The sequence below is a fragment of the Suncus etruscus genome, chromosome 7, assembly GCF_024139225.1.
Source record: "Suncus etruscus isolate mSunEtr1 chromosome 7, mSunEtr1.pri.cur, whole genome shotgun sequence".
NCBI lineage: Eukaryota > Metazoa > Chordata > Mammalia > Eulipotyphla > Soricidae > Suncus > Suncus etruscus.
In genome coordinates, this window is record NC_064854.1 from 52,989,959 (window position 1) to 53,007,550 (window position 17,592).

Genomic DNA, 17,592 nt, shown 5'->3' on the forward strand with positions numbered 1-17,592 from the left:
ATTGTCCTTCCTTGGCAGGCTCAAGGTGGGTTCCGTGTCACCCTACCCTCTAATGGTGGGTGTGATCATAGGGAATGAGGGAGAGACCAGGGTCAGCAATGTCTGGGAGGAAGTCAGGCCAAAAGATGACATGGGAAATGAGGGTGAGATTGCCCCAAATCACACCCTGTGCCAGCTCCTAGTCCCCTTTTGCTCCCTCATATCAGCCCTGCAGGGAATTAAATGAATGAACCAAGACTAGGTTACATAAAAACAGTAAAATGTTTATTTTCTTAGAAAAAAAGTCGGGGAGTGATTACGATTGACTTCATCTGAGCACTGCCAGCAGAGTTGGGGTGCAGACCCCCAACACCCGCCCAGGGCCAATGAGTCTGCCTAACGCCATCTCCGTCACAGCTGTGGCCGCCGTCCCTACCCCAAAGCTCGGCATCACCCTGAAGGAAGCAAGGGCCATACGGGGTAACCTGGGTGGGAGGGTCAAGAATTTGGGGGACATTTGAAGAGACGGGGCAAATGGCTGTGGAACTTTCTAGAAGTCTGAGAGCGGATTCACCATGGCCTCTGGAGAACCTCTAAAAAACTCCAGTTATCTTTCAGGCACCACTCCAAAAGTTTGCCACCTTACCCCAACACGAGAGAAGAGAGACAGCAGTGCTTTAAGTGGCAGCCCACAAAGAAAGTTCCAGAAGGCTTTGTTTTGGGGGGAGCACTCTCCCTTTGGCGAGCTTGTGAAGGAACACTGTGATCAAATGGGTTGGACGGAGGCTTCGAAACCACCATCTTCGGCTTTGAAGTGCTGTTGGGTGTAGACAAGAATCCTTGGTAATTGGATTTCCACTGGGGTGTAACCTATTTACACAGTAGTTGCTCCGGACTCGAGGGGCGGCACAGGGCGCTATGTAACGTCCTCTTCCTCTGAGCAATAATCTCGACCCTGCCATGGGGAAGAGGGAAAGATCGGGCATCAGAGACTCACAGAGAAGGCCCCAATCTTGACTCAGTCAGGGCTACAAGGCCAATAAGTGGGAAGACACAAGAAACATCAGCGAATTCAGAAACGACGTCTCTGCAAAGCACACCCCCAATCTCTAAACAAGGCATTCGGGACCCAGTGCAGACAGCCAGTGATTTTGGGGTGCCCCAGATGCTCACACCACCCCAACTTCCTCTAGCCCCAGGCCTGGTGTTGGCTTGTATATGTCATGAGGATAGAACCTGGAATGTCTTTGCTTTGATCCACGTTAAATAAACCTACAATGAAGCAAGTCAGGGTCTGTGGTGACAAGGAGCATCTCCCTGGCTGATGTTGGCTATATGTTGGTTAGGAGGGCAGCCAAGAGACTTCTAGATCATTCCACGGCAATTCTCACTCCAGCCAACCTAGAGGTGCAGTGTTGGGGCATCTCAGCTACCCTCAGCAGTGTCCAGAGGAGCATGGAGTACTGGATATCCAACCCAGCTTGGACAGATACTAGCCGGAACCTTAACTGCTGGATGACCTCCTGACCCCACATGAAGTTTAAAAAAATAACTAAAAAAATAAAAACAAAAAATGATTGGGAACAATAGTACAGTGGGGAGGGCACTTGCCTTGTACACGGTTGACCCAGGTTTGATCCCCAGCATCTCATAGGGTCCCCCAAGCACCGCCAGGAGCGGTCCCTGAGTGCAGAGCCAGAAATGAGCCCCAAGCAATGCTGAGGATAGCTCCCAAATAAAAAGAAACCAAAACAACACAAATTTGATTTTTAGAAACTTCATGTTTAGAAATTTCTAAAAGTGTTGACATATTCAGAAGGATAAATTTCTCTCTCGTCTCAAAGAGAAGCAGAAAAGCTTGAGTTAGCGAACAGAAAATTCCTGAAAATCTGCTGTTGAGCTCTCAGCACACACACTGTATCTGTGGATTTAACTGTTGACACGAGTGTTTTTTTTCCTCCCCCAGCATTCTTATGTTCTAATATTCTTTTTTTTTTTTTTTTTTTTTGGATTTTGAGCCACACCTGGCGGTGCTCAGGGATTACTCCTGGCTATCTGCTGAGGAATAGCTCCTGGCGGGCACAGGGGACCATATGGGATGCTGGGATTTGAACCAACCACCTTAGGTCCTGGATAGGCTGCTTGCAAGGCAAACACCGCTGTGCTATATCTCTGTTCCCATATTCTAATATTCTTACACTCCCAAAATTATTCCCAAAATTCCAAAATGCCAATATTCTAATTTCCAACATCTCAACATTCCACTAACACCCTAATATTCTAATAATTTAACATCTCAATATTGCAATATCCCAACATTCTAATATTACAATATCCTAGTATTCCAACATCCCAATATTCCATTATTCCATCACACCCATATTCTAATATTAAGACTGCAAATAATCCAATATTCTAACATCCTAATATTCCATTATCCCATCATTCAAATATTTTAATATTACAACATACTAATAGTTCCAATATATAACATCTTAATATTTCAACTTCCTAATATTCTAATATTCTATATTAGATTCTATATCTGGATTCTACATCCAGTCACAAATGCTCCTTTGTCCAGCCAAGGTTCCACCTGGCCAGTGAGGGATGGAGTTCTAAACCTAAGCTCCATCTATGCTAGACCCTGGAGACAAAAGCAAAGAGAAAACTAATTTCAGAGAGGAATAAAGACTTTCTACTTCCAAGTACACAGAATCTGGTGATGGAAATAAACTGGTTCACCCTTAACCACATTGTTGGAATTTAAAGAGATGACCTGGGGCTAAAGTACAGGGGTTAAGGTACTTCTCTTGCAACCAAGGACCCCAGGCCAATCCCTCCAACTTTGCCCACTTATATCACCAATGACTCCCAGGATTCCAGGATGTCACCATGACACCCTGGATATTTCCATGGCTTCTTTGTCTTAGAAGGGAGTTGGGGTTGCTGTGATACCTCTGAATCTTCCCTGGGAGTCCTGTCCAGGCTGACACCCCTGCGGCCATCTCAGAATGGGCATGGAGAGGTTCCACTTTCAGCAGCCCAGTGTCACCCACCCCCTACATCCTCCCACAGAAACGGTCCAGTTTCATGACTTAACCCTCTCAAACTGCTTTGTTGAATGTCAGATTGTTCTAGTTTTTATGACTGAGTGGCCGTCTAGCAACCCCCAAATTTCAGTCATGTCATCCCAGAAAAATCATGGGAAATCTGATGGGAAAGTCCCATAGGAATCTCTCAAGCTCAGTGAACTTGGACAGTTAGTTACGAAGAAGTTCAACTAGCACCAACCATAGTCCCAGTGAATCCTCACACTGACTTTAGTAACACCACGGAGATACAGAACAATCATTTCTAATTGGCTCATTGATCTAAGTTTTTATAATTCCATTGGAATTTGTATTGTAACAAACACTATGAAGTCAATCTGTTTGTGCCAATATGGAGGCAGGCTAGGGTGATGGTTGGGAGATTGAGGGCACTGGTGAAGGGAAGGTCACACTGGTGGTAGGAAGGGTGTTGGAATAGTTAATACCTGAAATGTCTTATTATAGATAACTAGGTTAATCAGTTATAATTAAATATACATAATAATAAAAAAGGAACAGCTAAGTTCACAGGGGAAATAAGAATCTCATGAATTCCCTTTGGAGTCTGGAATGTTCTCTCCAGCCCTTTACCTTCTCGATCTTCTCATCCAGCATCCTGAAGAATTCCTGCTGGCTCTCTGAGATGTGCATGCTGAAAGAGAAGATATAGCTGAGAGTAGCTATGGGGGATTAGGGGTCCCTGATAGCCAAAATCTGGTACAGGAACACACTGCCTCCCAATACTGGGAAACACGTCTACTCCTGACATCTCTCTGGAGCAGAACTTCCACAAAAGTAGAAACGTGGAAGCATATCTGGGGGTTGGTTCTCTCCCTCCCCCATGCCCTGTTCACAGCAGGGATCGGGTACATGAACAGGGTAGGGTTCTGCAAGTAGCATGGTGGGATTCGGGATGCTGGGGTTTATTTGTTGTTGTTCATGTTTCCTGGTCAGGGTGGGTGCAGGGAGCTGTGTAAGCCTCAGCATTCTGATTCATTTGGGGGTCCCAAGAGGCAGCAGCCATGACCCTCAACCTTGCAGGCCCTCTCGGGGGCACAAAACAGACTTCAGTGGGTGAGTCCAACCCAGGTTTAAACCCTTGGAGAGCAGCGGACTTGGCTAAGAGATGAAAATTCCAAGATATCCACGGCCAGGACATCCCAATGGTTCCCTTCCTCTGCTTCATAAGTCAGTGAGGCTAGAGAACAATGATTGGGGAGTGAGCAAGGAGGGAACTTTTAACTTTGGGAAACTCATAAACTCACCCTACTCTTTCTTTCACAGAGACCCTGAAAGTTTCCCAATTGCTCTCTGGGCCATGACTCAGATGAGGGCAGTACTAAAGGCCAACCTCCAGGGGGCGGTGCTGAGGAAGCCCTGGGATTCTCCTACCTTTCCAGATGCCTGATGAAAAAATGGGGTACCCAGCTCCTCTCCCCTCTGCAAACCATCTTAGTGGGATTTACAGAACAGGGATGTGGGGGTGACTCAATGGAGTATCTTGTACGAAGCCTTGTATGCAACCAGATGGCCCCTGGTCTTGCTGCAAATCCTCTTTTGAGCTTCAGTTCAGGGCCAAGAGAAGATGCCAAGACTGGCGCATGCCTGGCCTGTGTGAGGCCCCAATTTTGAGGTCTGGCCAGGCCCTTCTGATGTCTCAGCACCACAGTGACCACAATGAGGGGGCGGGGACCGGCACATCAAAACATTCGGCCTTCTTGAGAGCCCCAACAAGGCCCAACTGGCAAATCTTGAGTCCCCCAAACCCAAACCAAACATCCTTAATACAAATGGAGGCTGCAGAAATACGGGGAGATGGGGGCCTAGTCATTGAGAGGTGGGTGGCAGGGCAACCTGGCAAGCACCCCACTTCCTTCATGGATGCAGCTCAGGGCACTTGGGGTGGCATTCACTCAATTCTCTCCTAAGTACACAATCTCCCAGGGGAGGAAAACAGTGGGGGGGGGTGTGTGGAGAGTTGGGGAGGGTAACATCTGGAACCCAGAGCCCACCCTTCCCTGAGACCTCACAACTCTCCTTTCCCAGGGCCAGGCTGAGTTTTCAGGGGATTTGCTCTTTCCTCTCGCCCTGGACCCTCAGAGCCTTCAAGTAGGCGGAGAACCCAACTAAAACTTGCTGTTCTCTGGTTTCCTCTGTGAACAGTAGTAGGGGTGAGAACAACTCCCCTTGGGGGACAGTCAGGAGTGGGAAAACAGCCCCTCTGGGGGACAGACACTGCAGGTCTCCAACCCTGGTGCCTTTTGTCCCAAGACCCACAGCTGGATGGGATCCTTGTGGGAAGGATGGGATCCTTGGGGGTTTGTGGGCGATCACTACACCCTAGTCCCATGGAGAGGTGATGAGAAAACACTTACTTGGCTCGGGGCTGGTGCACCAATCCCGGGACCTCTTTACCAGTTTTCAGTCTGGTGTTGGAACTGGCACTTTTTTCCTGGAATAAAGACACAGGGTTTACCAGCTCTGGGAACTCAGACACTCAAAGACATTTGATTTCCAGTTGGATCACAAAGAGCCAGCATCCTGACCCTTCACCTGGAACAATACCAGCAAGAAGTTACCAGCTTTCACGGCAGAGGGCTGAGTTCAAGAGGAACAAAGACCGAGGAACATTCTAGGTACCTGTGCAGGACAAGAAAGACCCTTGACCCTCCTTACTCCTCTAGCCCCATCTGCCAGAACTGGCTCCAGAGTTTGCTCCAAAGCTCCTTGCTCCTTCCATGCCATGCAAACATGGTTCGAATTGTGCAAAGAAAGGTCCTTGATCAGCATGGCCTGGAACTTCCTTGTTTCCATCTGCCTGATTTTTGGAGCCACAGCAGGCAATGCTCAGGGATTACTCTGCAGCTGGATGACCAGTAACTAGTTGGAGGAGCCACCGTTTCTCGGAAACAAATTTGACTCGTGCCACAGTGCTCACTGCACTTTGACTGGGGCTCAGGAAACAAGCTGCCTTCCTTACAGATCCAACTCCAGTTCCTCTTCTAATGTCACCCAGACCTCCCTCCCACCTCTGTGTTCGAGACTCAATTAAAAGATAATAAAATGTAGGTGCTAGCCCAGGGGAAGTGGCCCAAAATCATATTAGCAGAACCAAAACATCAGAGGACCCCCCCCCAAAAAAAAACTCCTCTCAGCTCCAAAGCTCCCTAAAATGAAGCAAAATGATCTCAATACTCATACTGAATCATAGGACTGGGGAATGTATACAGTAGGGAGGTCTGCCTGGTGAAGTTAGCACTGGGAGAATTCCAACCTCATGTGTTCAGTCTAGAACAAAAAGATCTTCGGGCTTCAAAAAGATAGAATGACAAGCCGTGGCTAAACCAGCAAAGTGGAACCCGGCAAAGTGGCCTGAATATGTGACTATGTCCAGTAATGAAGTACAAGGCTTCGAATTTGATCCCCAGCAGCAGTCCACATGCCCACATGCTGACATGGCTCTTCGAAGCACAGGGCTCCTGATCTATGATAAAGCTGTGATGCTGCCTTTGCAAAGGCAAAGCTGAGAAACATTCTAGAATCTAGAAACATTCTAGAGCAAAGGACAAGATGTTGTTGCATTTCCCGAGACCTCTGGAACTGGAGGCATGTGGGCACACCTTCAGGGTACAAAATGGTGGCTGGAATGATGGGAAACACAGAAACTCAGGGACATGGCTGATGATGCCACACACATGCCCAGATTTGGGAAGGTGATGCACTCTGCCTGTATCACCAGTGGTGTTTAGCAGCTGCTGGACTCAGTGCCCAGAACACTTCTGGGGTTTGCTACTTGTCCATGTCTCAAATCAGCGCCCAGCTGTCAAACATATATTGGACAACATTTAAGGTAGCCTGGATTAAAGGTTCCAGTACACATGTCTGGAGATGAGGCTGCCAGACCTCAGGGATGGGGTTCTAAGTGAAAATTACTTAAAACCAATTATACCTCATTTCTGTAGGGTCCCCACTGCCACATAACTGCTTGGAAATCGCTAAGGGGACGAGGCTGGAGGCCCAGACTGAGGCAGTGCCATCAAAGACCACGAGACCTGGGCCTCAGTGAAGGAGTGCTCCCCAGCTCTCCATAGAGAGTTGAGGGGACACGACAACAAGGTCACTGAGTCCTGTGATACTTGGGCCTCTGATGACAGTGACTCAGTGTGGCAGAAAAGATCAGATGGTGACAAGCCAGGGCACTCTGTCCTGCTCACCACTGCCAGCCCAATGCAGCCCATTCTCAGCACAGGCACCCTCAGGGCTCACTAGGATATCCCATAACTACATGGCAGTTCCCTCATGACAGGGAGGGCCAGGCTTGGACCAGGGTATTCAGGGCATAAGAGGTTGAGCTTAGGGTCCTGCAGTGGACTCTGCAGGCTCAGGGCCACAAGAAAATAGCATAAATCTCAGTTGGGGGGGGGCTGTCCCCACATGTCCTGCCTGTTTGCCATCTCAGTTCAGTTCCATTTACTGGGGCTTCCTCGGACCCAGTCACTCACAGATAAAAGGGAACAGCAGGTTCTGGTTGGTTCAGGGGGAGGTGCAGAGGCCAGGAGGGGTGTGAACATGCACAAGAGTGTACAGGGCTTGTTCTACACAGCAGCCGAGGGTTCCCCAAACAGAGTGCTGGGTTCCAGCAAGTGCCCATTTGAGCTCCAACATACAGGAAACCACCATGAGCTCCAGGCCTTGGCATGCAGTTGAGTAGAGCATTGCCTATGAAGGGGAAAAGTGGCCAAGACAGAAGCGACCTGGAATTGTGGGGAGCCATTGGAGGGGCAACAGGGCTCAGTAGAGACCTGGCCTGGACCCAGGGAATCCCACTCGGATCAGAGCTGCACAGACTGATCAAACCTCCGCACTTTATAGCAAACACAACTGAAGCTCCCACATGCTACGTTCCCAATTTCTAGAATGTTCTGACCCAAATAGGAAGGATTCAATAGTGACTCCCCAAGCAGTACTCAGGGGCCTGGAGGGCTGACGGTAACTCAGTCTGTGGGTGTGGTGCTGTCTGGGTACCTGCTATGTTGGAGAACCACGGCCACCCACCTCAAATGTGCTGGGAACATTCAGGGCCACAGTCCGCAATGCTTATGGGGCCAATGCTTAAGCGCGGCCAGGTAGCACAAACCCCCCCACTATATCCCTGGCCCCCTATAAAGTTTTGTTGTGTGTTTAATTTTCAGGGAGCACAGTGGCAATGCTTAGTAGGGCTAACTCCTTGTGGGTTCAGTGACCATATAGGGCACCAGCCAGCCCAGGAAGGCTCATTTTTTTTTTTTTTTTTGTATAATGGGTCTTTATGCCCCTTTTATCATTCTGGAATTTGTTTGAATAAATCATCTTTCGAAGGGCATCAGTGCTGGGGGTTAGTGCTAAAGGCAAGTTTGCAAAGGTGTGGTACAGACTTCCTGAAATCGAGGTGGGTTTCACTCAGGGGATCTATGAGTGAGTGGATAGGTGAAGGAATGAATGAATGTATGAGTGAATAAATGAATGAGTTAATATATGAACGAATGAACCAACAGGAGCGTGAATGAGCCTGGCAGCCTGCAAACAGATAGACCCAGAACCGTTCTTTGTTTTTGGCACCCATGCACAGCTGCAGGGGGGGTAGGGCACAGGGAACAGAGCCGCCAGATGTAGTCAGCAGCTGCAGCCCTTATTATGCAGGGGAGGGAGACTCAGTGGGCGGGGCCAGGCAAGACGGTCTGCTGTGAATTAACTCACTTGAGAAGACATATGGGGCTACAGTATGGGGGGGGGGCGTGCTTGCCTTGAACACAGACACCCACGTTTGATTCCCGGTATCCCCTGAAGTTCCCCAAGCACCACCAAGAGTGATTCCTGAGAGTAGAACCAGGAGTAATTGCTCAATACTGCAGTACTGCTGGGCGTGGGCCCTAAACAAAAGTAACCCCAGCAAAAAAGATATATATGGAGGGATCAGAGTGACAGTACAGCAGGGAGGACACTGGCCTTGTACACAGCTGACCCAAGTTCAAGAACCAGCTTCCCATAGCATCTCCTGAGCCTGCTATGAGTGATCCCAGAGCACAGAGCCGGGATTCAGCCCTGAGCACTGCTGGGTGTGGTCCTAAAACAAAAACAAAACAAAACAAAACAAAACACATGGAAACCGTTTCTCCTTCTCTGGGTTCTTGAGAATTTTTTACTTAAAGGTTTGAAAATGGCCTTGCTGAGCTGAGCACAGGCTTTGCATGCAGAAGGCCCAGGTTACTTCTAGCACCTCTGGGAGGAACACTGAACACTGAGCTGAAAGCAGAAGACCCCAAGCACCACTCGTCTGGTTTCCAAACCAGAATCAAAACCAAATCCCCCCCCCCCCCCCAGACAATCCCCGCCCAATGATTTATACAAATTTTTTATGGTGTTTAGGCCCCACCCAGCGATGTTCTTGGCTCTGTGCTCAAGGTTCACTCTGGTGGGGCATGGGGAGCTAGAGATCAAACCTGGTTGACTATGTGCAAGACAAGAACTTTACCTACTGTACTATGATTCCAGTCTCTGATTTACTTTTAGTTTTAGGGTTTTTTTTTTTTTTTTTTTGGTTTTGGGCCACACCCGGCAGCGCTCAGGGTTACTCCTGGCTCTATGCCAGACATTGCTCTTGGCAGGCTCAGGAGACCATATGGGATGCCAGGGATCTAACCCGGGTCGGCCGTGTGTAAGGCAAACACCCTCCCCACTGTGCTATCACTCCGGCCCCAGATTGATTTATACAACTTATTTTTGCAAACATTATACACTAGTTCCTGGAACCCTCAGGAAAAGTCAGCAGCATTTTGGAATAAGTGGCTACATTTTGCCTTTCAACCACAGTTACCCTAGGAAGATACTTTCACTACTATCAGTCTGGTATCTGAAATTAATACCCAAAGGAGACAAGGAAATGGATGAGAAAGATCCATCATTTAGACACTTTCCTGACCAATTTCTCATTTAAGAGGAAAGTGATGACTGAGATGGATCCCACCCTTCAGAGGAATGTTCCAGAACCTTCCAGGCTGTTCATCCTGGCCCTGCACATCCAGAGCTGGAGTTCTATATACAACAAAGCCTATCAAAGCAGCTGAGAGTAAGGGGCGCAGTGACAAAGTACTTCAAGGTTTCTTCAATACCCACATAGAACATGCCTAGTTTAAATTTATTTTTTTGGGCAACAGCTGGCAAAGCTCAGCGCTCACAGTTCACCTCGGAAAGGGATCATGGGACCCTCTGTGGTGTTGTGGATATAACTATGATTGGCAGCATCCAAGTCCAGTGCTTAACCCCTGGACTGTCGATCTTGCTGAAAGTAAATGAAAATTTTGATGCCTTCTGTGGTTTTTCCCATGAGAAAAAAGTCTGGAATTAGGGCCGGACTGATAGCACAGCAGCAGGGCATTTGCCTTGCACACCATGCAGCCAACCTGGGATGGATCAAGATTTGATTCCCTGCATCCCATAGGATCCCCCGAGCCTGCCAGAAGCGATTTCTGAGTGCAGAGCCAAGAGTAACCCCTGAGCACCGCTGCATGTGCCCTCTCCCCCCCCCCCCCATGTCCCATCCCTGAGCACCTCCAAGTTGTTTCCTAGCACCCTCCCTCCCAGCTGCTGAGCTCGGCCCAGTGATCCTGTAGGTTTGTCTACAGAAGCCACATGCTGGGCAGGGCTGACTCAGTCACTTGTGCAGGGCTCCCAGTCACATACCAGCTCCCTCACAGGCCTCAGCTTGGTTGGAAGAAGGTGTGCGGTGCTGCCAAGCAGTCCATCCAACAGGGAGCCGAATGCCTAACTGCACCTAAGCTCCAGGGTGCTAGCAGCACCCACTTTCTCAGCAGCCCCAGAAACTTTCTAGAAGTTTTTACTGCCTCTCCCTTCTTCCCCTATATCAGTGTTTCTCAATTATTTTCTGTCATGCCTCCCTAGGAAGAAGAAAACATTTTTCGCGACCCCCCACGCAACTATAAATAGTATCTTTATGAAAAAAAAACCTTTAACCTGCAAAACAAAAATATATAAAGTAATTTGAGCTAATTTTGTGTTGTTGTTTTTTCAGGCCACACCGGTTTGATGCTCAGGGGTTACTTCCTGGCTAAGCGCTCAGAAATTGCCCCTGGCTTGGGGGGACCATATGGGACACCAGGGGATCAAACCGCATCCTTCCTTGGCTAGTGCCTGCAAGGCAGACACTTAACTCTAGCGCCACCTCACCAGCCCCTGAGCTAATTTTTCTTTTTTTTTTTTGGTTTTTGGGCCACACCCAGTGGTGCTCAGGGGTTACTCCTGGCTGTCTGCTCAGAAATAGCTCCTGGCAGGCACGGGGGACCAAATGGGACACCGGGATTTGAACCAACCACCTTTGGTCCTGGATCGGCTGCTTGCAAGGCAAACGCCGCTGTGCTATCTCTCCGGGCCCTGAGCTAATTTTTTAATCAGAGGTAATGTCTGGATTAATGGCAACAATGAGCATGTTTTGCAACACATAGCTTTTTGAAGCAGGACACAGCAACTCTCAGCTCCGGAGACATACAGACACATAAACACGAGGCTTAGCTTGTTATGACAGTGTTTGCCGAGGTCAAATGCAGCCTCCTTTACAGAGCCTCGCGCCCCCCGCCCCCCTGGAGGCACGCCCCACTATTTGAGAAGCACTGCCCTATATTCAGCCTGACTTTCCAAAGTAACATCAACTAGTGGCCCAACTCCTGCATGAAAAAGGCTTTGGGCTATGGCGACTTAGGACTGGCTTAGGTTTTGAGGCTTTGAGGCATGCTGGGACGCGCACTGCGGCTATTCCCAGCTCTGGGCAGGAGGAATGGAGGGCCCATGAAATGCCAGGGATAAAACCCAATTTCCAGCATGCAAAGCCTCTGCTTCCAAGAGCACGGCAGGGAAAGAGCTAGCCTTGCACACAGCTGGGCTGAGTTTGATCCTTGGCACCTCATAATGTCCCCAGAGCCTCACTAGAAGAGATCCCTAAGCCCAGAGCTAGGAGTCAGCCCTGAGCACTGCTGGGCGTGGTCCCTAAATTAAAACAAAAAATAAAGGTCACAAGTTCCTTTAGAACCCCAAGAGGGGTTCCAGAAGGCCTATTACAAAATTCTGGGCAGAGTCAGCCCGCCTCGACCCCTGAACAAGGTTCTAACATGAATGTTTCAAGTGACTCATTAAAAAAAAATAAAATAACTGGGTCAGAGCAGTAACATAGCATTGCCTTGCACACAGCCAACTCAGGTTCAAACCTCAGAATTTATATGGTGCCCTCCATGCCCTGCGAGGAGTTACTGAGCACAAAACCAGGAGTAAGCCCTGAACATCGCCCAGTGCTGCCCCTAAACAAAACCAAAGTAATAACCAGAATACAGAGCAGATCAACTGAAGAAAGCAGTCCATTTTAATGCAAGGAAAAGGGGCTGGAGAGATACCTGAGGGGGAAGGCACTTGCTATTATGTGGCTGACCTGGGTTCAGTCCCTGACACCACATATGGTGCTCTGAGTCCTGCTAGAACTGATCCCTGAGCACAGCTGATGTGGCCCAAACTCCCAGTTCATCCCATACTCTCCAACAAAACATGGACCTTGATTTGAGCATGATGTTCAGACCCGAAATCAGAAGTGACGAGTCCAAACATTAGCTCCCCAGAATATTGCTGAGCCAAAGGTTTCCACACAGGAGCCAGTTAACACTCTTCAAACACACACACACAAACACACACACACACACACACCAGGGACAGTACAGTTAACACTCTTCAAACACACACAACACACACACATACACACTTGAAAGCATCAGCCTCCCAGCAGCAATCCTGAATTCCACAATAATGAAGACAAAAGTATGTATGTCTAGTTATTCAAAAATAAACATTATTCTTAAAGATGTTTCACTGAATTATTAAACACATCTGTTTCTACTGCCATTTAAATTTTTTTTTTCAGATTAACAAATCTACCTCTTGTAACAATACAGGGAACATCAAGTTCTGGAAGAAAGAATTCCTAACTGCATGGATCTTGGGCCCCAAAGCAAGACAAAGGGGCTATCGATGACACAAGCAGTCTCCTTGATCATGCCAAATGGCTTTCTGCACACATGATTTCCCACATAGCACCACTTCTAGAACATTCTGGAACTACTAGAACATTCCTTTGTCATTAATGTTGCCTGGTTACCACTCCAAAGAAGGGGCAAATCCAGCCAGGTGGGTCACAGGAAACCAGCTGGGACCTTCGTAACATCCTTTAGAGAGTAAAATTAGGGGAGATCTTCTGGAAAAGGGGGTCTGCGCTTAGTTTATTGCCTAGAAATATGAACGAAGAAGTAACATATGGTCATTATAGACACAGGAGAGTGCTGCCTTTGCTAGAGGCAGTTCTTGACTATCCTCCAGAGAGCTCTGCTGCAGAGTATTGGGTTTTTGGGATATACCATATTTTCTGGTGTATAAGACGACCCCCTAATTTTGCAGTTAAAACATAGGCTTAGGCCTATATTTGCTGTATCAGACAGAACGTTCCTGTGCTGCAACTGTATGTACCACAGTGAGCCACTCACAACAAGCAAAGGTTCAAAGGTTATACTGTAATAAACTTCTTCTCTGACTCTGGCCAATCTGAGCAGGCTTTTTACAGTGTAGATTCGGGTCCAGAACATTGTCTAATTTGCATGCATAAAAAGCCTGCTTGGATTGGCTGAGTTAGAGAGGCGGTCCGAGCAGCCTGGCAGTGACTGGTGCAGGATAGAGTTGGAAAATTCGTTTTGTGGCAATATTCAGATGAGTTTAGCGTATAAGACGACCCCCGATTTTCGGTTGACTTTTTTGTTTCAAAAGTTGTCTTATACTCCGGAAAATATGGTACCTCAGGTCCGTCCTTCACTGCTTATAGGATCCCAGGCAAGACATGGGGTATCACAGACCTGACTGAAGTTGGCTGAAACACGAAAGGGAGAGAGTGGGAGTGGCGAAAACATCAAGTGACTGTTGTCCCAGAAAACAAAGAATTGAACCAAGGCTGTTAGAAGGTCACAGAGATGGGGCTGAAGTGGAACAGTAAGTAGCACAACAGGTAGGACACTTGCCTTGCACATGATCTACCTGGGTTTGATCCCAGCATCCCACATGGTCCCCCCAAGCACAAAGCAAGGAGCAATGCCAGAACACCGCCAAGTGAGATTCGCAGAAACCAACAGGAGAAGGAGCAAGTGGTCAGTAAAAGTCACTGGAGTCACAAAGAACAATGAAGAGGGTAGGGTATGAGACATTGTCACCCATCCCATGAAGTTCATGTCGCCCACCCTTATTCAATTCCTGACATCCCATATGGTTTGTTATAACATCACCAGGTAAGTCCGGAGGTTATGACCCACTTAGGGTGGCTGGGGAGTTCCCAGCACTGCAAGACTGGAAGAATTCCCGGACAACTCTTTGCGCCCCCACCCCCCCAAATCATGGATACAATTGTCTTTGCCAAAAAAAATCACATCTGTGAGTCTGTCCACACACACAGACCTCTCATACCTTCGCAATGACAGAAGCAGAAAAAAGCAAGGCACTGGGAGCTGGGATGTACCGGGCAGGCTGCACCCCACTGTGGAAGCGGCAGTGCCCAACGGGCAGATGACAAATCCATGACAGAGACGTGCTCAGACATGGCAGGGCTGTGGGGAAGCCAGGCTCTGTCCAGACAGCTCGACCCTGACACACCCCAGTTCTAGAATATTCAATCAGCTCTTGCGGTATTGGGCCTGGTGTCACCTGGCTGGAGTTTAGATCCCACCTCACCCCAACTCAGCCAACTGTCTATATTTTATTCCTTTTTTTCTTTTTTTTTTTTTTTTTTTTTTGGTTTTTGGGCCACACTCATTTGACGCTCAGGGGTTACTCCTGGCTATGTGCTCAGAAATCGCCCCTGGCTTGGGGGGACCATATGGGACGCCAGGGGATCGAACCGCGGTCCTTCCTTGGCTAGCGCTTGCAAGGCAGACATCTTACCTCCAGCGCCACCTACCCGGCCCCTATTCCTTTTTTTCTTGTTTTAAATTTTACGTTTTAGTATTTGGGACCACACCCAGCAGTGCTCAGGGGTTACTTCTGGCTCTGCATCCAGAAATTACTCCTGGAAGTGCTTGGGAGACCATATGGGATACTGGGAATCAAACCTGGATTGGCCATGTGCAAGGCAAACACCCTACCACTGTGCTAACGCTCCAGTCCCTTGTTTTAATTTTTTCAGGGGGAGCTATACCTGGCAGAACTTAAGAAATCATGTGATTTGGGGATACAAAGACATAGAACCCACATACAAAATTTGCATCAACCCTTATTCTTGCCTGCCAATTCTGAACTCTAGCTGCATTTTCTCTAAAGCCAATCAGGTGAACATCCAAGGAGGCCATCCCTCAAAGGAAGCCAGACCCGAAGACTTAGGGGTTTTAACCCAAGTCATGCAGTTCACCAATGTCTCAGTGGGGCCAAGAGCCATGATAAAGCCTTTGTGTTTCGTGATGGTTGTGTCCTGGCTAAAGCCATCAAATGAGAGCACAACTCTCTCATCTGACGAATCCAGCCTTTGAGGATAATCTCCTGAGAGGTACCCAGGAAAGAGGCAGAAATGGGGGGGGGGGCGCCAAGGGGGGCAGAGAATAGAAGCATCCAGAATTGTCCAACCAAGGTCAGTGCATAACTTGTGGACTGAAGGTCCCAAGTTCACATCTGGGAGGCCTTTACTTATGGGAAAGCAACAGTCAAACCAGCAATGAACATCTCATGTGGGGAACTTCTGGTGTAGATCCAAGGGCAGGAAGAAATGCCAGGTCTCAGGCTGAAGCAATAGTATGGCAGGAAAGGTGCTAGCTGACCCAGGTTCATATCTTAACATCACTTAGGTTTGCCCCAAAGTTACTCAGGAGGGATCCTGGAGTACAAAGGCAGGAGTCAGTTCTGGGTGTGGCCCCACCAACACAATACAAAACCCAGAAACAAATCAAACAATAAAAATGCCAGCTTGATTTGTTTTATTAGCTCCATGTGGAAAAAGATAGAATGGACGTTAAATTCTTTTTTTTTGTTTGTTTTTTTGTTTTTGGGCCACACCCGGCAGTGCTCAGGGGTTACTCCTGGCTGTCTGCTCAGAAATAGCTCCTAGCAGGCTTGGGGGACCATATGGGACACCGGGATTCGAACCAACCACCTTTGGTCCTGGATCGGCTGCTTGCGAGGCAAATGCCGCTGTGCTATCTCTCCGGGCCCCGGACGTTAAATTCTTAAGGGCGGTGGTGCAGGGCATAATCTGCCTTGTGCATGCTAGCCTAGGATGGACCGTGGTTTGATCTCCGGACATCCCATCTGGTTCCCCAAGACAGGCACAATTTCTGAGCACATAGCCAGGACTAACCCCTGAGCATCACACCAAAAACAAAACAAAACAAAAAAATCTTAAGGGTGGGGGCTAAAGTGATAGCAAAGAGATAGGGCATTCTCGTTGAATGCGGCCAACTTTGGACATATTCCAGTTCGATTCCCGGCATCCCATAGGGTCCCAAGACTGCTAGGAACAACTTCTGAGTGCAGAGCCAGGTGTAACCCCTGAATGCCACCAGTGTGACCCAAAAACCAAAATAAAATAAAATAAATGCTCAAAGGTGGTCCTGCTTTGTTCAGGGATGCAAGGAGAGAAGAGGGGTGGAGGTGATGGAAGCAGGAAGCACACCCACTTCAGTAGTTTGAATCCAGTTTCTCTTCCATCCTGGATGTAGTAGGAAAAAATGTGGGGTCCTTACAGGTGATAATTTTATTTTATATATATATATATATATTATAATGATTAGATAAATCATTTTAGCACATTTACAAGTTTACCTTTACAAATGTTACTTCATTTTTGAGTTGTTTTGTTTTGTTTTTGTGACACCAGGGATTAAAGTTGGTGCCTCCTACATAGATAGCAAATGCTTAGCCACCCCTTGCACTGCTACTATTTCTTTTAGAGAGTTAAAAACAATGAATGTTTGGTAGGCTAGAGACATTTGAGCAGCGAGAGTATTTGTCTTGCATAAGGCCAACTTGGGTTCAACACTTGACACCAAAGTATGTTCGTTCCCCAAGCCTTGCCCAGAGTTATCTCTGATAGTAAATCCAGGAGTCAGCCCTGAGCACTGCCGGGTGTAGCTCCCCCACAAAAGAAAATGAAACAAATCAACATTTGGAGGGAAACTGAGATGGTGGTATTTATATCACCACCGCTAACTGACGGGCCAGAACATAGCTCCTGCCCCAAATTGTAGGCATCCAACTACAAAGAGAAAAGTCTTAGTTTAATAGGCACTCTGCAAAACGGGATTACAATTTCTCTAAGCCCAAATATTGAAAAAGGCCAGACTCAAGGATATATTTTAATGCTGTCAACATCTTTTAAAGCCTGGGTATGCTTAGAGCCTATAAATTATGCTCAGACGGAGAGTGTATGCTCAGAGAAAAGAGGTATTTAAAATATCACCACTAACTG

General features: G+C 47.8%; 1 protein-coding gene across 2 annotated transcripts in view; it reads right to left on the reverse strand.

Moving 5' to 3' along the window:
• Positions 1–242: 242 nt before the first annotated feature.
• The window catches only part of C7H1orf21 (chromosome 7 C1orf21 homolog), a 71,624-nt gene continuing 54,274 nt past the window's right edge, over positions 243–17,592 (reverse strand). For both annotated transcript variants that reach the window (XM_049776632.1, XM_049776631.1), the window contains exons 4-6: positions 5,447–5,523; positions 3,663–3,723; positions 243–934 (exon numbers count right to left, since the gene is read on the reverse strand). In XM_049776632.1, the coding sequence (XP_049632589.1) occupies positions 896–934; positions 3,663–3,723; positions 5,447–5,523 (177 nt within the window). In that variant the 3' untranslated portion in view covers positions 243–895. The remainder of the gene's footprint in view (positions 935–3,662; positions 3,724–5,446; positions 5,524–17,592) is intronic.